This window comes from Arctopsyche grandis, unplaced genomic scaffold (genome assembly GCF_051622035.1).
Source record: "Arctopsyche grandis isolate Sample6627 unplaced genomic scaffold, ASM5162203v2 HiC_scaffold_46, whole genome shotgun sequence".
Lineage (NCBI taxonomy): Eukaryota > Metazoa > Arthropoda > Insecta > Trichoptera > Hydropsychidae > Arctopsyche > Arctopsyche grandis.
The window spans coordinates 1,865,236-1,891,055 of NW_027518449.1; the positions used below are offsets into that span (position 1 = coordinate 1,865,236).

The 25,820-nt window shown below is 35.9% G+C and overlaps 1 protein-coding gene across 1 annotated transcript in view; it reads right to left on the reverse strand.

Moving 5' to 3' along the window:
* Window positions 1-19,732, reverse strand: part of LOC143921923 (uncharacterized) — a 39,387-nt gene extending 19,655 nt beyond the window's left edge. Inside the window, exon 1 of the mRNA XM_077445246.1 lies at window positions 17,498-19,732. Coding sequence (XP_077301372.1) covers window positions 18,656-19,732 — 1,077 coding nt within the window. The 3' untranslated portion in view covers window positions 17,498-18,655. The remainder of the gene's footprint in view (window positions 1-17,497) is intronic.
* Between the last annotated feature and the right edge of the window lie 6,088 nt (window positions 19,733-25,820).

Below are 25,820 nucleotides of genomic sequence, written 5' to 3' on the forward strand. Positions count from 1 at the left end.
TGTGTATGATGTATGTGTGTATGTATGTATGTATGCATGAATGTATGTATGTGTGTGTGTTTGTGTATGTGTGTATTATGTATGTGTGTATTCGTGTGTTTGTATGTTTGCACGTGTGTATGTGTGTATTATGTATGTGTATGTATGCATGTGTGTATGCATGCATGTATGTATGTATGTATGTATGTGTGTGTGTGTATGCATGTATGTATGTTTAGTTGTATGTATGCATGCATTTACGAATGTGTGTGTGTGTTTGTGTATGTGTGTATTATGTTTGTGTGTATTCTTGTGTTTGTATGTTTGCATGTGTGTATGTGTGTATGTGTGTGTGTTTATGCATGTATGTATGTATGTACGTATGTATGTTTGTATGTATGCATGCATGTATGTATGCATGTATGTATGTATGTGTGTATTCTTGTTTTTTGTATGTTTGCATGCGTGTATGTGTGTATTATGTATGTGTGTATGTGTGTATGTGTATGCATTTATGTATGTATGTATGTATGTACGTATGTATGTATGTTTGTATGCATGAATGTCAGTATGTGTGTGTGTTTGTGTATGTGTGTATTATGTATGTGTGTATTCGTGTGTTTGTATGTTTGCATGTGTGTCTGTGTGTATTATGTATGTGTGTATGTGTGTGTGTATGTATGCATGTGTGTATTTGTGTGTTTGTATGTATGCATGCATGTATGTATTTATGTACGTATGCATGCATGTATGTATGTGTGTGTGTTTGTGTATAGGTTAGGTTAGGTTAGGTTAGGTTAGGTTAGGTTAGGTTAGGTTAGGTTAGGTTTGGTTAGGTTAGGTTCGGTTATGTTAGGTTAGGTTAGGTTAGGTTAGGTTAGGTAAGGTTAGGTTAGGTTAGGTTAGGTTAGGTACGTATGTATGTTTGAGTGTATTCATGCATGTTTGTATGTATGTATGCATGTGTGTATTATGTATGTGTGTATGTGTGTATGTATGTATGTATGCATGCATGTATGTATGTGTGTGTGTGTGTTTGTGTATGTGTGTATTATGTATGTGTGTATTCGTGTGTTTGTATGTTTGCACGTGTGTATGTGTGTATTATGTATGTGTGTATGTGTGTGTGTGTATGCATGTATGTATGTGAGTACGTATGTATGTTTGTATGTATGCATGCATGTTTGCATGCATGTATGTATGTATGTATGTGTGTGTGTTTGTGTATGTGTGTATTTGTGTGGGTGTGTGTGTGTGTATGTGTGTATTATGTATGTGTGTTTGTGTGTGTTTGTATGTTTGCATGTGTGTATTTGTGTGTGTGTATGTATGTTCGTATGTATGTTTGTATGTATGCATGCATGTATGTATGCATGTATGTATGTATGTGTGTATTCTTGTGTTTGTATGTTTGCATGCTAGTATGTGTGTATTATGTATGTGTGTATGTGTGTTTGTGTGTATGTGTATGCATGTATGTATGTATGTATGTATGTACGTATGTATGTATGTTTGTATGCATGCATGTATGTATGTGTGTGTGTTTGTGTATGTGTGTATTATGTATGTGTGTATTCGTGTGTTTGTATGTTTGCATGTGTGTATGTGTGTATTATGTATGTGTGTATGTGTGTGTGTGTATGCATGTATGTATGTATGTATGTATGTATGTATGTATCTGTGTGTGTTTGTGTATGTGTGTATTATGTATGTGTGTATTTGTGTGTGTGTATGTATGCACGTGTGTATGCATGCATGTACGTATGTATGTATGTATGTGTGTGTGTTCGTGTATGTGTGTATTATGTATGTGTGTATGTATGTATGTATGCATGCATGTATGTATGTGTGTGTGTGTGTGTTTGTGTATGTGTGTATTATGTATGTGTGTATTCGTGTGTTTGTATGTTTGCACGTGTGTATGTGTGTATTATGTATGTGTGTATGTGTGTGTGTGTATGCATGTATGTATGTGAGTACTTATGTATGTTTGTATGTATGCATGCATGTTTGCATGCATGTATGTATGTATGTATGTGTGTGTGTTTGCACGTGTGTATGTGTGTATTATGTATGTGTGTATGTGTGTGTGTGTATGCATGTATGTATGTGAGTACGTATGTATGTTTGTATGTATGCATGCATGTTTGCATGCATGTATGTATGTATGTATGTGTGTGTGTTTGTGTATGTGTGTATTATGTATGTGTGTATTCGTGTGTTTGTATGTTTGCATGTGTGTATGTGTGTATTATGTATGTGTGTATGTGTGTGTGTATGTATGCATGTGTGTATTTGTGTGTTTGTATGTATGCATGCATGTATGTATGTATGTATGTATGCATGCATGTATGTATGTGTGTGTGTTTGTGTATAGGTGAGGTTAGGTTAGGTTAGGTTTGGTACGTATGTATGTTTGTATGTATGCATGCATGTATGTATGTATGTATGCATGTGTGTATGATGTATGTGTGTATGTATGTATGTATGCATGCATGCATGTATGTATGTGTGTGTGTTTGTGTATAGGTTAGGTTAGGTTAGGTTAGGTTAGGTTAGGTTAGGTTAGGTTAGGTTAGGTTAGGTTAGGTTAGGTTAGGTTAGGTTAGGTTTGGTACGTATGTATGTTTGTATGTATGCATGCATGTATGTATGTATGTATGCATGTGTGTATGATGTATGTGTGTATGTATGTATGTATGCATGCATGTATGTATGTGTGTGTGTTTGTGTATGTGTGTATTATGTATGTGTGTATTCGTGTGTTTGCATGTGTGTATGTGTGTATTATGTATGTGTGTATGTGTGTGTGTGTATGCATGTATGTATGTATGTATGTATGTATGTATCTGTGTGTGTTTGTGTATGTGTGTATTATGTATGTGTGTATTTGTGTGTGTGTATGTATGCACGTGTGTATGCATGCATGTATGTATTTATGTATGTATGTGTGTGTGTTCGTGTATGTGTGTATTATGTATGTGTGTATTTGTGTGTGTGTATGTATGCATTTATATATGTGTGTATTATGTATGTGTGTATGTGTGTATGTTTATGCATGTATGTATGTATGTATGTATGTACGTATGTATATATTTTTGTATGCATGTATGTATAGATGTGTGTGTGTTTGTGTATGTGTGTATTATGTATGTGTGTATTCGTGTGTTTGTATGTTTGCATGTGTGTATGTGTGTATTATGTATGTGTGTATGTGTGTGTGTATGTATGCATGTGTGTTTTTGTGTGTTTGTATGTATGCATGCATGTATGTATGTATGTATGTATGCATGCATGTATGTATGTGTGTGTGTTTGTGTATAGGTTAGGTTAGGTTAGGTTAGGTTAGGTTAGGTTAGGTTAGGTTAGGTTAGGTTAGGTTCGGTTCGGTTAGGTTAGGTAAGGTTAGGTTAGGTTAGGTTAGGTAAGGTTAGGTTAGGTTAGGTTAGGTTAGGTACGTATGTATGTTTGTATGTATGCATGCATGTATGTATGTATGTATGCATGTGTGTATTATGTATGTGTGTATGTATGTATGTATGCATGCATGTATGTATGTGTGTGTGTGTGTTTGTGTATGTGTGTATTATGTATGTGTGTATTCGTGTGTTTGTATGTTTGCACGTGTGTATGTGTGTATTATGTATGTGTGTTTGTGTGTGTGTGTATGCATGTATGTATGTGAGAACGTATGTATGTTTGTATGTATGCATGCATGTTTGCATGCATGTATGTATGTATGTATGTGTGTGTGTTTGTGTATGTGTGTATTTGTGTGGGTGTGTGTGTGTGTATGTGTGTATTATGTATGTGTGTTTGTGTGTGTTTGTATGTTTGCATGTGTGTATTTGTGTGTGTGTGTATGTATGTACGTATGTATGTTTGTATGTATGCATGCATGTATGTATGTATGTATGTGTGTGTGTTTGTGTATGTGTGTATTTGTGTGGGTGTGTGTGTGTGTATGTGTGTATTATGTATGTGTGTTTGTGTGTGTTTGTATGTTTGCATGTGTGTATTTGTGTGTGTGTATGTATGTACGTATGTATGTTTGTATGTATGCATGCATGTATGTATGTATGTATGTATGTGTTTGTGTATGTGTGTATTATATATGTGTGTATGTATGCATGTGTGTATGCATGCATGTATGTATGTATGTATGTGTGTGTGTTTGTGTATGTGTGTATTTGTGTGGGTGTGTGTGTGTGTATGTGTGTATTATGTATGTGTGTTTGTGTGTGTTTGTATGTTTGCATGTGTGTATTTGTGTGTGTATGTATGTACGTATGTATGTTTGTATGTATGCATGCATGTATGTATGCATGTATGTATGTATGTATGTGTGTATTCTTGTGTTTGTACGTTTGCATCCGTGTATGTGTGTATTATGTATGTGTGTAAGTGTGTTTGTGTGTATGTGTATGCATGTATGTATGTATGTATGTATGTACGTATGTATGTATGTTTGTATGCATGCATTTATGTATGTGTGTGTGTTTGTGTATGTGTGTATTATGTATGTGTGTATTCGTGTGTTTGTATGTTTGCATGTGTGTATGTGTGTATGTGTGTGTGTGTATGCATGTATGTATGTATGTATGTATGTATGTATCTGTGTGTGTTTGTGTATGTGTGTATTATGTATGTGTGTATTTGTGTGTGTGTATGTATGCACGTGTGTATGCATGCATGTATGTATGTATGTATGTATGTGTGTGTGTTCGTGTATGTGTGTATTATGTATGTGTGTATGTGTGTGTGTATGTATGCATGTGTGTATTTGTGTGTTTGTATGTATGCATGCATGTATGTATGTATGTATGTATGCATGCATGTATGTATGTGTGTGTGTTTGTGTATAGGTTAGGTTAGGTGAGGTTAGGTTAGGTTCGGTTAGGTTAGGTTAGGTTAGGTGAGGTTAGGTTAGGTAAGGTTAGGTTAGGTTAGGTTAGGTTAGGTACGTATGTATGTTTGTATGTATGCATGCATGTATGTATGTATGTATGCATGTGTGTATTATGTATGTGTGTATGTATGTATGTATGCATGCATGTATGTATGTGTGTGTGTGTTTGTGTATGTGTGTATTATGTATGTGTGTATTCGTGTGTTTGTATGTTTGCACGTGTGTATGTGTGTATTATGTATGTGTGTATGTGTGTGTGTGTATGCATGTATGTATGTGAGAACGTATGTATGTTTGTATGTATGCATGCATGTTTGCATGCATGTATGTATGTATGTATGTGTGTGTGTTTGTGTATGTGTGTATTTGTGTGGGTGTGTGTGTGTGTATGTGTGTATTATGTATGTGTGTTTGTGTGTGTTTGTATGTTTGCATGTGTGTATTTGTGTGTGTGTATGTATGTACGTATGTATGTTTGTATGTATGCATGCATGTATGTATGTATGTATTTGTGTGTGTTTGTGTATGTGTGTATTTGTGTGGGTGTGTGTGTGTGTATGTGTGTATTATGTATGTGTGTTTGTGTGTGTTTGTATGTTTGCATGTGTGTATTTGTGTGTGTGTATGTATGTACGTATGTATGTACGTATGTATGTTTGTATGTATGCATGCATGTATGTATGTATGTATGTGTTTGTGTATGTGTGTATTATGTATGTGTATGTATGCATGTGTGTATGCATGCATGTATGTATGTATGTATGTATGTGTGTGTTTGTATGCATGTATGTATGTATAGTTGTATGTATGCATGCATTTACGTATGTGTGTGTGTGTTTGTGTATGTGTGTATTATGTATGTGTGTATTCTTGTGTTTGTATGTTTGCATGTGTGTATGTGTGTATGTGTGTGTGTTTATGCATGTATGTATGTATGTACGTATGTATGTTTGTATGTATGCATGCATGTATGTATGCATGTATGTATGTATGTGTGTATTCTTGTGTTTGTATGTTTGCATGCGTGTATGTGTGTATTATGTATGTGTGTATGTGTGTATGTGTGTATGTGTGTATGTGTATGCATGTATGTATGTATGTATGTATGTACGTATGTATGTATGTTTGTATGCATGAATGTCAGTATGTGTGTGTGTTTGTGTATGTGTGTATTTGTGTGGGTGTGTGTGTGTGTATGTGTGTATTATGTATGTGTGTTTGTGTGTGTTTGTATGTTTGCATGTGTGTATTTGTGTGTGTGTATGTATGTACGTATGTATGTTTGTATGTATGCATGCATGTATGTATGTATGTATGTGTGTGTGTTTGTGTATGTGTGTATTTGTGTGGGTGTGTGTGTGTGTATGTGTGTATTATGTATGTGTGTTTGTGTGTGTTTGTATGTTTGCATGTGTGTATTTGTGTGTGTTTGTATGTATGCATGCATGTATGTATGTATGTATGTATGCATGCATGTATGTATGTGTGTGTGTTTGTGTATAGGTTAGGTTAGGTTAGGTTAGGTTAGGTTAGGTTAGGTTAGGTTAGGTTAGGTTAGGTTAGGTTCGGTTAGGTTAGGTTAGGTTAGGTTAGGTTAGGTTAGGTTAGGTTAGGTTAGGTTGGGTAAGGTTAGGTTAGGTTAGGTTAGGTTAGGTACGTATGTATGTTTGTATGTATGCATGCATGTATGTATGTATGTATGCATGTGTGTATTATGTATGTGTGTATGTATGTATGTATGCATGCATGTATGTATGTGTGTGTGTATTTGTGTATGTGTGTATTATGTATGTGTGTATTCGTGTGTTTGTATGTTTGCACGTGTGTATGTGTGTATGTGTGTGTGTGTATGCATGTATGTATGTGAGTACGTATGTATGTTTGTATGTATGCATGCATGTTTGCATGCATGTATGTATGTATGTATGTGTGTGTGTTTGTGTATGTGTGTATTTGTGTGGGTGTGTGTGTGTGTATGTGTGTATTATGTATGTGTGTTTGTGTGTGTTTGTATGTTTGCATGTGTGTATTTGTGTGTGTGTATGTATGTACGTATGTATGTTTGTATGTATGCATGCATGTATGTATGTATGTATGTGTGTGTTTGTGTATGTGTGTATTTGTGTGGGTGTGTGTGTGTGTATGTGTGTATTATGTATGTGTGTTTGTGTGTGTTTGTATATTTGCATGTGTGTATTTGTGTGTGTGTATGTATGTACGTATGTATGTTTGTATGTATGCATGCATGTATGTATGTATGTATGTATGTGTTTGTGTATGTGTGTATTATGTATGTGTATGTATGCATGTGTGTATACATGCATGTATGTATGTTTGTATGTATGTGTGTGTGTATGCATGTATGTATGTATGTTTGTATGTATGCATGCATTTACGTATGTGTGTGTGTGTTTGTGTATGTGTGTATTATGTATGTGTGTATTCTAGGTTAGGTTAGGTTCGGTTAGGTTAGGTTAGGTTAGGTTAGGTTAGGTTAGGTAAGGTTAGGTTAGGTTAGGTTAGGTTAGGTACGTATGTATGTTTGTATGTATGCATGCATGTATGTATGTATGTATGCATGTGTGTATTATGTATGTGTGTATGTATGTATGTATGCATGCATGTATGTATGTGTGTGTGTGTGTTTGTGTATGTGTGTATTATGTATGTGTGTATTCGTGTGTTTGTATGTTTGCACGTGTGTATGTGTGTATTATGTATGTGTGTATGTGTGTGTGTGTATGCATGTATGTATGTGTGTACGTATGTATGTTTGTATGTATGCATGCATGTTTGCATGCATGTATGTATGTATGTATGTGTGTGTGTTTGTGTATGTGTGTATTTGTGTGGGTGTGTGTGTGTGTATGTGTGTATTATGTATGTGTGTTTGTGTGTGTTTGTATGTTTGCATGTGTGTATTTGTGTGTGTGTATGTATGTACGTATGTATGTTTGTATGTATGCATGCATGTATGTATGTATGTATGTGTGTGTGTTTGTGTATGTGTGTATTTGTGTGGGTGTGTGTGTGTGTATGTGTGTATTATGTATGTGTGTTTGTGTGTGTTTGTATGTTTGCATGTGTGTATTTGTGTGTGTGTATGTATGTACGTATGTATGTTTGTATGTTTGCATGCATGTATGTATGTATGTATGTATGTGTTTGTGTATGTGTGTATTATGTATGTGTATGTATGCATGTGTGTATGCATGCATGTATGTATGTATGTATGTATGTATGTGTGTGTGTATGCATGTATGTATGTATAGTTGTATGTATGCATGCATTTACGTATGTGTGTGTGTGTTTGTGTATGTGTGTATTATGTATGTGTGTATTCTTGTGTTTGTATGTTTGCATGTGTGTATGTGTAAATGTGTGTGTGTTAATGCATGTATGTATGTATGTACGTATGTATGTTTGTATGTATGCATGCATGTATGTATGCATGTATGTATGTATGTGTGTATTCTTGTGTTTGTATGTTTGCATGCGTGTATGTGTGTATTATGTATGTGTGTATGTAAGTATGTGTGTATGTGTATGCATGTATGTATGTATGTATGTATGTACGTATGTATGTATGTTTGTATGCATGAATGTCAGTATGTGTGTGTGTTTGTGTATGTGTGTATTATGTATGTGTGTATTCGTGTGTTTGTTTGTTTGCATGTGTGTCTGTGTGTATTATGTATGTGTGTATGTGTGTGTGTTTGTATGCATGTGTGTATTTGTGTGTTTGTATGTATGCATGCATGTATGTATTTATGTATGTATGCATGCATGTATGTATGTGTGTGTGTTTGTGTATAGGTTAGGTTAGGTTAGGTTAGGTTAGGTTAGGTTAGGTTAGGTTTGGTTAGGTTAGGTTCGGTTAGGTTAGGTTAGGTTAGGTTAGGTTAGGTAAGGTTAGGTTAGGTTAGGTTAGGTTAGGTACGTATGTATGTTTGTATGTATGCATGCATGTATGTATGTATGTATGCATGTGTGTATTATGTATGTGTGTATGTATGTATGTATGCATGCATGTATGTATGTGTGTGTGTGTTTGTGTATGTGTGTATTATGTATGTGTGTATTCGTGTGTTTGTATGTTTGCACGTGTGTATGTGTGTATGTGTGTGTGTGTATGCATGTATGTATGTGAGTACGTATGTATGTTTGTATGTATGCATGCATGTTTGCATGCATGTATGTATGTATGTATGTGTGTGTGTTTGTGTATGTGTGTATTTGTGTGGGTGTGTGTGTGTGTATGTGTGTATTATGTATGTGTGTTTGTGTGTGTTTGTATGTTTGCATGTGTGTATTTGTGTGTGTGTATGTATGTACGTATGTATGTTTGTATGTATGCATGCATGTATGTATGTATGTATGTGTGTGTTTGTGTATGTGTGTATTTGTGTGGGTGTGTGTGTGTGTATGTGTGTATTATGTATGTGTGTTTGTGTGTGTTTGTATATTTGCATGTGTGTATTTGTGTGTGTGTATGTATGTACGTATGTATGTTTGTATGTATGCATGCATGTATGTATGTATGTATGTATGTGTTTGTGTATGTGTGTATTATGTATGTGTATGTATGCATGTGTGTATACATGCATGTATGTATGTATGTATGTATGTGTGTGTGTATGCATGTATGTATGTATGTTTGTATGTATGCATGCATTTACGTATGTGTGTGTGTGTTTGTGTATGTGTGTATTATGTATGTGTGTATTCTAGGTTAGGTTAGGTTCGGTTAGGTTAGGTTAGGTTAGGTTAGGTTAGGTTAGGTAAGGTTAGGTTAGGTTAGGTTAGGTTAGGTACGTATGTATGTTTGTATTTATGCATGCATGTATGTATGTATGTATGCATGTGTGTATTATGTATGTGTGTATGTATGTATGTATGGATGCATGTATGTATGTGTGTGTGTGTGTTTGTGTATGTGTGTATTATGTATGTGTGTATTCGTGTGTTTGTATGTTTGCACGTGTGTATGTGTGTATTATGTATGTGTGTATGTGTGTGTGTGTATGCATGTATGTATGTGTGTACGTATGTATGTTTGTATGTATGCATGCATGTTTGCATGCATGTATGTATGTATGTATGTGTGTGTGTTTGTGTATGTGTGTATTTGTGTGGGTGTGTGTGTGTGTATGTGTGTATTATGTATGTGTGTTTGTGTGTGTTTGTATGTTTGCATGTGTGTATTTGTGTGTGTGTATGTATGTACGTATGTATGTTTGTATGTATGCATGCATGTATGTATGTATGTATGTGTGTGTGTTTGTGTATGTGTGTATTTGTGTGGGTGTGTGTGTGTGTATGTGTGTATTATGTATGTGTGTTTGTGTGTGTTTGTATGTTTGCATGTGTGTATTTGTGTGTGTGTATGTATGTACGTATGTATGTTTGTATGTTTGCATGCATGTATGTATGTATGTATGTATGTGTTTGTGTATGTGTGTATTATGTATGTGTATGTATGCATGTGTGTATGCATGCATGTATGTATGTATGTTTGTATGTGTGTGTGTGTATGCATGTATGTATGTATAGTTGTATGTATGCATGCATTTACGTATGTGTGTGTGTGTTTGTGTATGTGTGTATTATGTATGTGTGTATTCTTGTGTTTGTATGTTTGCATGTGTGTATGTGTGTATGTGTGTGTGTTTATGCATGTATGTATGTATGTACGTATGTATGTTTGTATGTATGCATGCATGTATGTATGCATGTATGTATGTATGTGTGTATTCTTGTGTTTGTATGTTTGCATGCGTGTATGTGTGTATTATGTATGTGTGTATGTGAATGCATGTATGTATGTATGTATGTATGTACGTATGTATGTATGTTTGTATGCATGAATGTCAGTATGTGTGTGTGTTTGTGTATGTGTGTATTATGTATGTGTGTATTCGTGTGTTTGTATGTTTGCATGTGTGTCTGTGTGTATTATGTATGTGTGTATGTGTGTGTGTATGTATGCATGTGTGTATTTGTGTGTTTGTATGTATGCATGCATGTATGTATTTATGTATGTATGCATGCATGTATGTATGTGTGTGTGTTTGTGTATAGGTTAGGTTAGGTAAGGTTAGGTTAGGTTAGGTTAGGTTAGGTTAGGTTAGGTTAGGTTTGGTTAGGTTAGGTTCGGTTAGGTTAGGTTAGGTTAGGTTAGGTTAGGTTAGGTTAGGTAAGGTTAGGTTAGGTTAGGTTAGGTTAGGTACGTATGTATGTTTGTATGTATGCATGCATGTATGTATGTATGTATGCATGTGTGTATTATGTATGTGTGTATGTATGTATGTATGCATGCATGTATGTATGTGTGTGTGCGTGTTTGTGTATGTGTGTATTATGTATGTGTGTATTCGTGTGTTTGTATGTTTGCATGTGTGTCTGTGTGTATTATGTATGTGTGTATGTGTGTGTGTATGTATGCATGTGTGTATTTGTGTGTTTGTATGTATGCATGCATGTATGTATTTATGTATGTATGCATGCATGTATGTATGTGTGTGTGTTTGTGTATAGGTTAGGTTAGGTTAGGTTAGGTTAGGTTAGGTAAGGTTAGGTTAGGTTAGGTTTGGTTAGGTTAGGTTCGGTTAGGTAAGGTTAGGTTAGGTTAGGTTAGGTTAGGTAAGGTTAGGTTAGGTTAGGTTAGGTTAGGTACGTATGTATGTTTGTATGTATGCATGCATGTATGTATGTATGTATGCATGTGTGTATTATGTATGTGTGTATGTATGTATGTATGCATGCATTTATGTATGTGTGTGTGTGTGTTTGTGTATGTGTGTATTATGTATGTGTGTATTCGTGTGTTTGTATGTTTGCACGTGTGTATGTGTGTATTATGTATGTGTGTATGTGTGTGTGTGTATGCATGTATGTATGTGTGTACGTATGTATGTTTGTATGTATGCATGCATGTTTGCATGCATGTATGTATGTATGTATGTGTGTGTGTTTGTGTATGTGTGTATTTGTGTGGGTGTGTGTGTGTGTATGTGTGTATTATGTATGTGTGTTTGTGTGTGTTTGTATGTTTGCATGTGTGTATTTGTGTGTGTGTATGTATGTACGTATGTATGTTTGTATGTATGCATGCATGTATGTATGTATGTATGTGTGTGTGTTTGTGTATGTGTGTATTTGTGTGGGTGTGTGTGTGTGTATGTGTGTATTATGTATGTGTGTTTGTGTGTGTTTGTATGTTTGCATGTGTGTATTTGTGTGTGTGTATGTATGTACGTATGTATGTTTGTATGTTTGCATGCATGTATGTATGTATGTATGTATGTGTTTGTGTATGTGTGTATGCATGCATGTATGTATGTATGTATGTATGTGTGTGTGTGTATGCATGTATGTATGTATAGTTGTATGTATGCATGCATTTACGTATGTGTGTGTGTGTGTTTGTGTATGTGTGTATTATGTATGTGTGTATTCTTGTGTTTGTATGTTTGCATGTGTGTATGTGTGTATGTGTGTGTGTTTATGCATGTATGTATGTATGTACGTATGTATGTTTGTATGTATGCATGCATGTATGTATGCATGTATGTATGTATGTGTGTATTCTTGTGTTTGTATGTTTGCATGCGTGTATGTGTGTATTATGTATGTGTGTATGTGTATGCATGTATGTATGTATGTATGTATGTTCGTATGTATGTATGTTTGTATGCATGAATGTCAGTATGTGTGTGTGTTTGTGTATGTGTGTATTATGTATGTGTGTATTCGTGTGTTTGTATGTTTGCATGTGTGTATGTATGCATGTATGTATGCATGTGTGTATTCTTGTGTTTGTATGTTTGCATGCTAGTATGTGTGTATTATGTATGTGTGTATGTGTGTTTGTGTGTATGTGTATGTATGTATGTATGTATGTATGTATGTACGTATGTATGTATGTTTGTATGCATGCATGTATGTATGTGTTTGTGTTTGTGTATGTGTGTATTATGTATGTGTGTATTCGTGTGTTTGTATGTTTGCATGTTTGTATGTGTGTATTATGTATGTGTGTATGTGTGTGTGTGTATGCATGTATGTATGTATGTATGTATGTATGTATCTGTGTGTGTTTGTGTATGTGTGTATTATGTATGTGTGTATTTGTGTGTGTGTATGTATGCACGTGTGTATGCATGCATGTACGTATGTATGTATGTATGTGTGTGTGTTCGTGTATGTGTGTATTATGTATGTGTGTATGTATGTATGTATGCATGCATGTATGTTTGTATGTATGTGTGTGTGTGTATGCATGTATGTATGTATGTTTGTATGTATGCATGCATTTACGTATGTGTGTGTGTGTTTGTGTATGTGTGTATTATGTATGTGTGTATTCTTGTGTTTGTATGTTTGCATGTGTGTATGTGTGTATGTGTGTGTGTTTATGCATGTATGTATGTATGTACGTATGTATGTGTGTATTCTTGTGTTTGTATGTTTGCATGCGTGTATGTGTGTATTATGTATGTGTGTATGTGTGTATTATGTATGTGTGTTTGTGTGTGTTTGTATGTTTGCATGTGTGTATTTGTGTATGTGTATGTATGTACGTATGTATGTTTGTATGTTTGCATGCATGTATGTATGTATGTATGTGTGTGTGTTTGTGTATGTGTGTATTTGTGTGGGTGTGTGTGTGTGTATGTGTGTATTATGTATGTGTGTTTGTGTGTGTTTGTATGTTTGCATGTGTGTATTTGTGTGTGTGTATGTATGTACGTATGTATGTTTGTATGTATGCATGCATGTATGTATGTATGTATGTATGTGTTTGTGTATGTGTGTATTATATATGTGTGTATGTATGCATGTGTGTATGCATGCATGTATGTATGTATGTATGTGTGTGTGTTTGTGTATGTGTGTATTTGTGTGGGTGTGTGTGTGTGTATGTGTGTATTATGTATGTGTGTTTGTGTGTGTTTGTATGTTTGCATGTGTGTATTTGTGTGTGTATGTATGTACGTATGTATGTTTGTATGTATGCATGCATGTATGTATGCATGTATGTATGTATGTATGTGTGTATTCTTGTGTTTGTACGTTTGCATCCGTGTATGTGTGTATTATGTATGTGTGTAAGTGTGTTTGTGTGTATGTGTATGCATGTATGTATGTATGTATGTATGTACGTATGTATGTATGTTTGTATGCATGCATGTATGTATGTGTGTGTGTTTGTGTATGTGTGTATTATGTATGTGTGTATTCGTGTGTTTGTATGTTTGCATGTGTGTATGTGTGTATTATGTATGTGTGTATGTGTGTGTGTGTATGCATGTATGTATGTATGTATGTATGTATGTATCTGTGTGTGTTTGTGTATGTGTGTATTATGTATGTGTGTATTTGTGTGTGTGTATGTATGCACGTGTGTATGCATGCATGTATGTATGTATGTATGTATGTGTGTGTGTTCGTGTATGTGTGTATTATGTATGTGTGTATGTGTGTGTGTATGTATGCATGTGTGTATTTGTGTGTTTGTATGTATGCATGCATGTATGTATGTATGTATGTATGCATGCATGTATGTATGTGTGTGTGTTTGTGTATAGGTTAGGTTAGGTTAGGTTAGGTTAGGTTCGGTTAGGTTAGGTTAGGTTAGGTGAGGTTAGGTTAGGTAAGGTTAGGTTAGGTTAGGTTAGGTTAGGTACGTATGTATGTTTGTATGTATGCATGCATGTATGTATGTATGTATGCATGTGTGTATTATGTATGTGTGTATGTATGTATGTATGCATGCATGTATGTATGTGTGTGTGTGTGTTTGTGTATGTGTGTATTATGTATGTGTGTATTCGTGTGTTTGTATGTTTGCACGTGTGTATGTGTGTATTATGTATGTGTGTATGTGTGTGTGTGTATGCATGTATGTATGTGAGAACGTATGTATGTTTGTATGTATGCATGCATGTTTGCATGCATGTATGTATGTATGTATGTGTGTGTGTTTGTGTATGTGTGTATTTGTGTGGGTGTGTGTGTGTGTATGTGTGTATTATGTATGTGTGTTTGTGTGTGTTTGTATGTTTGCATGTGTGTATTTGTGTGTGTGTATGTATGTACGTATGTATGTTTGTATGTATGCATGCATGTATGTATGTATGTATGTGTGTGTGTTTGTGTATGTGTGTATTTGTGTGGGTGTGTGTGTGTGTATGTGTGTATTATGTATGTGTGTTTGTGTGTGTTTGTATGTTTGCATGTGTGTATTTGTGTGTGTGTATGTATGTACGTATGTATGTTTGTATGTATGCATGCATGTATGTATGTATGTATGTATGTGTTTGTGTATGTGTGTATTATGTATGTGTATGTATGCATGTGTGTATGCATGCATGTATGTATGTATGTATGTATGTGTGTGTTTGTATGCATGTATGTATGTATAGTTGTATGTATGCATGCATTTACGTATGTGTGTGTGTGTTTGTGTATGTGTGTATTATGTATGTGTGTATTCTTGTGTTTGTATGTTTGCATGTGTGTATGTGTGTATGTGTGTGTGTTTATGCATGTATGTATGTATGTACGTATGTATGTTTGTATGTATGCATGCATGTATGTATGCATGTATGTATGTATGTGTGTATTCTTGTGTTAGTATGTTTGCATGCGTGTATGTGTGTATTATGTATGTGTGTATGTGTGTATGTGTGTATGTGTGTATGTGTATGCATGTATGTATGTATGTATGTATGTACGTATGTATGTATGTTTGTATGCATGAATGTCAGTATGTGTGTGTGTTTGTGTATGTGTGTATTTGTGTGGGTGTGTGTGTGTGTATGTGTGTATTATGTATGTGTGTTTGTGTGTGTTTGTATGTTTGCATGTGTGTATTTGTGTGTGTGTATGTATGTACGTATGTATGTTTGTATGTATGCATGCATGTATGTATGTATGTATGTGTGTGTGTTTGTGTATGTGTGTATTTGTGTGGGTGTGTGTGTGTGTATGTGTGTATTATCTATGTGTGTTTGTGTGTGTTTGTATGTTTGCATGTGTGTATTTGTGTGTGTTTGTATGTATGCATGCATGTATGTATGTATGTATGTATGCATGCATGTATGTATGTGTGTGTGTTTGTGTATAGGTTAGGTTAGATTAGGTTAGGTTAGGTTAGGTTAGGTTAGGTTAGGTTAGGTTCGGTTAGGTTAGGTTAGGTTAGGTTAGGTTAGGTTAGGTTAGGTTAGGTTAGGTTAGGTTAGGTTGGGTAAGGTTAGGTTAGGTTAGGTTAGGTTAGGTACGTATGTATGTTTGTATGTATGCATGCATGTATGTATGTATGTATGCATGTGTGTATTATGTATGTGTGTATGTATGTATGTATGCATGCATGTATGTATGTGTGTGTGTATTTGTGTATGTGTGTATTATGTATGTGTGTATTCGTGTGTTTGTATGTTTGCACGTGTGTATGTGTGTATGTGTGTGTGTGTATGCATGTATGTATGTGAGTACGTATGTATGTTTGTATGTATGCATGCATGTTTGCATGCATGTATGTATGTATGTATGTGTGTGTGTTTGTGTATGTGTGTATTTGTGTGGGTGTGTGTGTGTGTATGTGTGTATTATGTATGTGTGTTTGTGTGTGTTTGTATGTTTGCATGTGTGTATTTGTGTGTGTGTATGTATGTACGTATGTATGTTTGTATGTATGCATGCATGTATGTATGTATGTATGTGTGTGTTTGTGTATGTGTGTATTTGTGTGGGTGTGTGTGTGTGTATGTGTGTATTATGTATGTGTGTTTGTGTGTGTTTGTATATTTGCATGTGTGTATTTGTGTGTGTGTATGTATGTACGTATGTATGTTTGTATGTATGCATGCATGTATGTATGTATGTATGTATGTGTTTGTGTATGTGTGTATTATGTATGTGTATGTATGCATGTGTGTATACATGCATGTATGTATGTATGTATGTATGTGTGTGTGTATGCATGTATGTATGTATGTTTGTATGTATGCATGCATTTACGTATGTGTGTGTGTGTTTGTGTATGTGTGTATTATGTATGTGTGTATTCTAGGTTAGGTTAGGTTCGGTTAGGTTAGGTTAGGTTAGGTTAGGTTAGGTTAGGTAAGGTTAGGTTAGGTTAGGTTAGGTTAGGTACGTATGTATGTTTGTATGTATGCATGCATGTATGTATGTATGTATGCATGTGTGTATTATGTATGTGTGTATGTATGTATGTATGCATGCATGTATGTATGTGTGTGTGTGTGTTTGTGTATGTGTGTATTATGTATGTGTGTATTCGTGTGTTTGTATGTTTGCACGTGTGTATGTGTGTATTATGTATGTGTGTATGTGTGTGTGTATGCATGTATGTATGTGTGTACGTATGTATGTTTGTATGTATGCATGCATGTTTGCATGCATGTATATAGGATCCGGATGTGAAGGATTCCAAGTGAAACGCGCAAATCAAGTCAGAACTATTTATTGTACACGTTCTTCGGGCTTGTCCTCCAACAAGTGACCATAACAACACGCATCCGGTCTTTCCCATGCATACCACACTCATACTTTATCCCTTGCAGTTTGACCAACCACAATTACGGCTCGTTTAAAAATCATTCCTACATTTCGGTCATTCCTGACTGTCATTCGCCCTCGGATGACATTCTGTCTTTTATATTTTTACAGCATTTCATCTCACATTCTTTTACATTTCATCTTCTACTCTATACAATATATCATCTTACATTCTTTTAAAACATTTCCTCTATCATCCTCAACAATGTTTCATCTCACATTCTTTTAAAACATTTCCTCTATCATCCTCAACAATGTTTCATCTTCCATTCCATAAAATCATCTTGTATTCTTCTAAACATGCTTTCAATTGTCACAATTACAATTTACATCACAATTACAATCATCATCACAACTACATTTCAATACACTTATACATCAATCATTTTACAATTTACATAACAATTACAATTATAACAAATTAATCGTTACGCATTTCACTACAAATCAATTTTTCATTTCAACACAATTCAATCTTCAATAAAGTTACACATAAATCATCACAATTAAAGTTACACATAAATCATCACAATTACAATTTAAAATTATTTCAAGCAATACAAAACAGAAAGGTATCACAATTACTATGTAAAATTATTACAAGCAATACAAAACAGAAAGGTATCACAACCTTTACAATGACAAGTTAAATTTTTACCCCGGAAACAATCACATTTTAAAACATTACTAGAATTAGCAATAAAACATTAAAATCAATACCTTTACAATGACAGGTTAAATCTTTACATCGGAAATATCACATTTTATAACATTACTAGAATTAGCAATAAAACATTAAAATCAATACCTTTACAATGACAGGTTAAATCTTTACATCGGAAACAATCACATTTTAAAACATTACTAGAATTAGCAATAAACATTAAAATCAATACCTTTACTATGACAGGTTAAATCTTTACATCGGAAACAATCACATTTTAAAACATTACTAGAATTACATTTCAATACAGTTATCTTATATTCTTCTAAGCATGTAACCAAATTAAAACATGATTCAATATACAAAGCACTTCCCAAAAAATACTAGAATAAGCAATAAAACATTACACTTTTCAATCATCAAATTACAAGTAAGGCTTAACTAAAAACCCTCCAGGCATTTCACTTATTCTCTAATTCACAAACGCACACTTCACTTCCATCGGTGCAACTTAAATTCTATCCAATGCCCTCGGCGATTCTCTGTGACTGTCCGAGGAATCTGCCGTCACCCCACAGATATTCTGCTAGTAATTTACCATAAATGAAGTCAACACATATTGGTTCTAGCTCACTGATACATCCAGTAAGTCTTTTCCCAATCCATGGTTCTATTTTCTTTTCCATTGAATTAACATCAATCCGACTACGACCGAGCTTGAAAGTGAATACAGTGTCTTTTGGTGTTGAAATTTTGACTGGGTCCCTTAATCCTTCTTGTGATTTAGCCATATCTTTCTGTTTGTCTTTATGTTTCTCCTTTTCTTTATTCTCATCTTCAGAATTCTTCAAATGACTATAATCCTTATATCCTTTTCCAAATTGATCATCGGGTGGTTCATCTGTATTTGAAGACGGTATGTCTCCGTAGTCCCAAAGTCTTCTTCTTTGCAATCCATCACCGTCCATACTTCCATCAGCCAGGTTCACACCTCCATCAGCCATGGTCGCATCGTCCTCTTCATCATTGGAAACAATGAGTTCTCTTTGAGCAGACATCTCTCGTGAAGCCCGTTGCTGCAAAGGTCTTTTTCTGTGCAAACCATCACTGTTCACACTTACATCAGCCATGTTCGCATCGTCCTCTTCATTATTGGAAACAATGAGTTCTCTTTGAGCAGACATTTCTCGTGAAGCCCGTTGCTGCAAAGGTCTTTTTCTGTGCAAACCATCACTGTTCACACTTACATTGGCCATGTTTACATCTCCATCAGCCATGTTCGCATCGTCCTCTTGTGTTGGAATACTGACTTCTTTTCTTATTTCTTCTTGTATTGTCAAGACAGTCTTTGTTTTGATGCTGTTACATTGAGCTGATATGTGCCCAAACTCGTTACAATTGAAACAACGAGTTCCTCTCGTCTTAAACCTACAGTCGGCTGCTAAGTGTCCACGTCCACCACAATTGTAGCATCGTGAACTCAGTCTTTCTCGGTTTTCACGGTTTCTCACGGGCCCCGTCACCCTGGGTTCGTCGTCTGGTGTTTCACCGGCCCCACTTGAATCGGAGTCAATGGGCTCTGCTTGAGCAAGCATTTCTCGTTCTTCAAAGACGAGCTCTTCGTCATCCCACTGGAACTCTTCTATCAGCTTCTGCTTAAGGATAGTCCATGATATAATTATCCCTTCTGAATCCAGGAACATTCTCGCTGTTCCTACGCAATATATTCTCCCGTAGACCAGTTGCTCCAGGGGCGTCCAGTGGAAGAACTTCGCAAATTCTTCCATGTGCTCAATCCACCGGCTGATTGGCACACCGCCAATCCCCTTAAACCGTGGCGCGTAAGTCTCGAATTTGTCTCTGTCAAAATATGGCACTTCGTCTTCTTCTTCCTCTTCATCGTCGTCGTCATCATCTTCGTCTAAGTCCGCGAACCTCTGCATCTCCACGACAGTTAGCCGACGTAAAACTGACGCTGACATTGGCGCTATCGTCTTGGATATCATCATCGTCGTGTGGCGTGTTCGCTGACGTGACGTCACCGACGTCACGGGCTTCCGCATTCTCGTCATCGCGCGCGCGTCCTAACCTCAACTGTCAAAACTCCGCGTCGTCGTCTGACCGCTTCTGGCTGTCACTCGAAATGTCTTCAGGCATCCCGGACGAGCCCCCAAATATAGGATCCGGATGTGAAGGATTCCAAGTGAAACGCGCAAATCAAGTCAGAACTATTTATTGTACACGCTCTTCGGGCTTGTCCTCCAACAAGTGACCATAACAACACGCATCCGGTCTTTCCCATGCATACCACACTCATACTTTATCCCTTGCAGTTTGACCAACCACAATTACGGCTCGTTTAAAAATCATTCCTACATTTATGTATGTATGTATGTGTGTGTGTTTGTGTATGTGTGTATTTGTGTGGGTGTGTGTGTGTGTGTATGTGTGTATTATGTATGTGTGTTTGTGTGTGTTTGTATGTTTGCATGTGTGTATTTGTGTGTGTGTATGTATGTTCGTATGTATGTTTGTATGTATGCATGCATGTATGTATGCATGTATGTATGTATGTGTGTATTCTTGTGTTTGTATGTTTGCATGCGTGTATGTGTGTATTATGTATGTGTGTATGTGTGTTTGTGTGTATGTGTATGCATGTATGTATGTATGTATGTATGTACGTATGTATGTATGTTTGTATGCATGCATGTATGTATGTGTGTGTGTTTGTGTATGTGTGTATTATGTATGTGTGTATTCGTGTGTTTGTATGTTTGCATGTGTGTATGTGTGTATTATGTATGTGTGTATGTGTGTGTGTGTATGCATGTATGTATGTATGTATGTATGTATGTATCTGTGTGTGTTTGTGTATGTGTGTATTATGTATGTGTGTATTTGTGTGTGTGTATGTATGCACGTGTGTATGCATGCATGTACGTATGTATGTATGTATGTGTGTGTGTTCGTGTATGTGTGTATTATGTATGTGTGTATGTATGTATGTATGCATGCATGTATGTATGTGTGTGTGTGTGTTTGTGTATGTGTGTATTATGTATGTGTGTATTCGTGTGTTTGTATGTTTGCACGTGTGTATGTGTGTATTATGTATGTGTGTATGTGTGTGTGTGTGTATGCATGTATGTATGTGTGTACGTATGTATGTTTGTATGTATGCATGCATGTTTGCATGCATGTATGTATGTATGTATGTGTGTGTGTTTGTGTATGTGTGTATTTGTGTGGGTGTGTGTGTGTGTATGTGTGTATTATGTATGTGTGTTTGTGTGTGTTTGTATGTTTGCATGTGTGTATTTGTGTGTGTGTATGTATGTACGTATGTATGTTTGTATGTATGCATGCATGTATGTATGTATGTATGTATGTGTTTGTGTATGTGTGTATTATGTATGTGTATGTATGCATGTGTGTATGCATGCATGTATGTATGTATGTATGTATGTGTGTGTGTGTATGCATGTATGTATGTGTAGTTGTATGTATGCATGCATTTACGTATGTGTGTGTGTGTGTTTGTGTATGTGTGTATTATGTATGTGTGTATTCTTGTGTTTGTATGTTTGCATGTGTGTATGTGTATATGTGTGTGTGTTTATGCATGTATGTATGTATGTACGTATGTATGTTTGTATGTATGCATGCATGTATGTATGCATGTATGTATGTATGTGTGTATTCTTGTGTTTGTATGTTTGCATGCGTGTATGTGTGTATTATGTATGTGTGTATGTGTGTATGTGTGTATGTGTATGCATGTATGTATGTATGTATGTATGTACGTATGTATGTATGTTTGTATGCATGAATGTCAGTATGTGTGTGTGTTTGTGTATGTGTGTATTATGTATGTGTGTATTCGTGTGTTTGTATGTTTGCATGTGTGTCTGTGTGTATTATGTATGTGTGTATGTGTGTGTGTATGTATGCATGTGTGTATTTGTGTGTTTGTATGTATGCATGCATGTATGTATTTATGTATGTATGCATGCATGTATGTATGTGTGTGTGTTTGTGTATAGGTTAGGTTAGGTTAGGTTAGGTTAGGTTAGGTTAGGTTAGGTTAGGTTAGGTTTGGTTAGGTTAGGTTCGGTTAGGTTAGGTTAGGTTAGGTAAGGTTAGGTTAGGTAAGGTTAGGTTAGGTTAGGTTAGGTTAGGTACGTATGTATGTTTGTATGTATGCATGCATGTATGTATGTATGTATGCATGTGTGTATTATGTATGTGTGTATGTATGTATGTATGCATGCATTTTTGTATGTGTGTGTGTGTGTTTGTGTATGTGTGTATTATGTATGTGTGTATTCGTGTGTTTGTATGTTTGCACGTGTGTATGTGTGTATTATGTATGTGTGTATGTGTGTGTGTGTATGCATGTATGTATGTGTGTACGTATGTATGTTTGTATGTATGCATGCATGTTTGCATGCATGTATGTATGTATGTATGTGTGTGTGTTTGTGTATGTGTGTATTTGTGTGGGTGTGTGTGTGTGTATGTGTGTATTATGTATGTGCGTTTGTGTGTGTTTGTATGTTTGCATGTGTGTATTTGTGTGTGTTTGTATGTACGTATGTATGTTTGTATGTATGCATGCATGTATGTATGTATGTATGTGTGTGTGTTTGTGTATGTGTGTATTTGTGTGGGTGTGTGTGTGTGTATGTGTGTATTATGTATGTGTGTTTGTGTGTGTTTGTATGTTTGCATGTGTGTTTTTGTGTGTGTGTTTGTATGTATGCATGCATGTATGTATGTATGTATGTATGCATGCATGTATGTATGTGTGTAATACATGCATGCATACATAATTAATACATAATAAATGTGTGTAATACATGCATGCATACATACATAATTAATAAGCTCAGAGCAGAGCTCCATGCAACCGCTCAGGTCCCCAAGTTGCAAATAGGGGAACGACTCTTGCAGTCAACTGCCATGGCGACATGGTGGTCCTGGACAAGGAGCGCTGAGATAAGAGTGGTGATGAGTGAATCCGTGGTAAGTTTCACTCTATAAAATGTCACACAACACTATGACGGTCTCAGGTCAGCGGCGAGTAAGTGCCGCCGCTTAACAAAAGCACAACCCGGTTTTCGAAGGTACCGTATCATCTTTGACAGAGAAGGAAACTCTATAATAAATCCCTGGTAGTGGGCAGCAGCTCTGCCAGTATAAGATGTCAAAACATTTACTGCGCTGTAGAAGGAAGTGGGAATCCACTGCAGTATTCTCCCAAGATAACTATGATGTACAAAAATAAAAGTGTGAAGAAGTCTGACTCTCCGGCTGACACCCGGCGCCTTCGAGGTTCCAGGTCTCACGGTGTGAAATTGGCTACTGGCCACATGCATGTGACTCACCAGGCATCATGTGGAAAATATGCGACTGGAGAAACTTTACGGAACAAATCCAAAATAGGTACTTGGAACGTTAGAGGACTCCTGAATCCTGGGAAAACACTGGTTGTTGAGAAAGAGATGTACAGTCATGGGCTAGATATACTCGGAATCTCGGAAACGCACTGGAAGAACAACGGCCATTATAAAACTTCAAATGGAAATACGATATATTTTTCTGGTAACCAAGATTCGTCACATAGCGGTGTCGCGGTGATCTTAGCATCTAAATTAACCAGTGCACTAATTGGCTACAACCCCATAAGTGACAGACTTATACACTTAAAACTCAACACGCATCCATATAAACTAAACATCCTTCAAATATATGCTCCTACTGCAGATGCCGAAGATATTAAAATAAATGCGTTCTATGCTTCACTACTCGATACATTGTCAAATATCTCAAACAAAGAAATGACCATCATTCTTGGTGATTTTAATGCCAAAGTCGGTAATAATAGCAACATTGATAACATAGTAGGTAAATATGGATTGGGTATTCAAATGAGAGAGGAGAGAAACTTATAAGTTTCTGCATTGAAAATAAAATGTCCATTATGAATACTTGGTTTCAACATCATCCTAGGCGATTGTACACTTGGATATCTCCTGGGGATCGTCACCGCAACCAAATCGATTATGTATTAATAAATTCTAGATGGAAATCATCGATACATAACGTCAAAACATATCCAGGTGCAGATTGCGGATCGGACCATAACTTACTTGTTGCTAAATTTCGACTGAAATTGAAAATGATTAAAAGACATCAAAATAAAGCAATTAAACTCACCAATGATGATGTAATTAATTTTGGCAATGTAATCAGAGAAAAAGATGCAGAATTCCAAATAAATCCTAATGTAGATGTAGAAGAGTCTTGGAAAATTTTTAAAGATCTCATAATTCGGTATGCCAGAAAACATCAAACACCGCAAAATGAACATCGTAAGTCTTTTATCTCTGATTCAACTTGGGTTAAGATAAAAGAACGTAAAAGACTTAAACAAACTGGCATAACATCGACAGAATATCTTGAAAGGTATGCAATATTACATAAAGATATTCAAAGGAGTTGTAGGCGGGATAAAGCTAAATATATAAATGACATATGTGAGGAGATAGAAAAACACGCATTAAAGAATCAGGCAAGGGATATTTTTCACAAAGTAAAAATCGTCACTCAAAAATTTTCACCCAAAACTTGGACAATAGATGATCAATTTGGAAACACGCTTACAGATATTGATGTGATACTCAACCGATGGAAAGAATACTGTTCGGAATTGTACAGTGGTAGTTCGTCGACCTCAATTGTTTCCCTAATTGATGATGTCAGGGAGCCTGACATCTTGACATCTGAAGTTGTAAATGCCATAAAGAAACTGAAATGTAAAAAGTCTCCTGGCAGCGATGGTATACAAGCTGAACTTCTGAAAGAGCTTGGTGAAACTGCGATAAAGGCGCTATGTAATATGTGCAACAAGATCTGGGTAAACGGAGTATGGCCGAAAGATTGGGTCAATTCAATATTCATTCCCTTACACAAGAAAGGATCTACAAAAAAATGCGAGAATTACAGGACCTTAGCCTTAATATCGCACTCTAGTAAAGTATTGCTGTATATAATTAAAGATCGTTTGAGCAGTTACCTTGGATGGCAAATACCGAACGAACAAGCAGGGTTTGTAAAAGGCAAAGGGACGAGGGAACAAATACTGAATATACGTCAACTCATTGAAAAATGTCGGGAGTTTCAAACTCCAGCCGTTCTTTGTTTTATAGACTATAAAAAAGCTTTTGACTTTGTGAACTGGGACTATCTGTGGAAAGTTCTACTGGACATGGGAGTCCCCATGCATCTTGTAAAGATAATACATAACTTGTATAATGATAACAATGCAGTAGTTCGAATCAATTCGCTAAACTCGACAAATTTTCGAGTACAACGTGGAGTAAGGCAAGGGTGTATATTATCTCCAGACCTATTTAATATATATGGAGAGTATATAATGCGTAGAGCACTGGATGGTTGGAAGGGTGGAGTGTCCATTGGTGGAAAAAAACTATCCAATCTTCGGTATGCGGATGACACAACGCTCATAGCTAATAATCATGAAGAAATGGCCGAACTGATCCGTCGTGTTGAGACAGAGAGTAATGTGCTTGGCCTCCAGATAAACCGCCCCAAAACAAAAATTATGATAATTGACCGTCACCAACAGCTGCAAAACAACAACTCAGCTTTAAACGG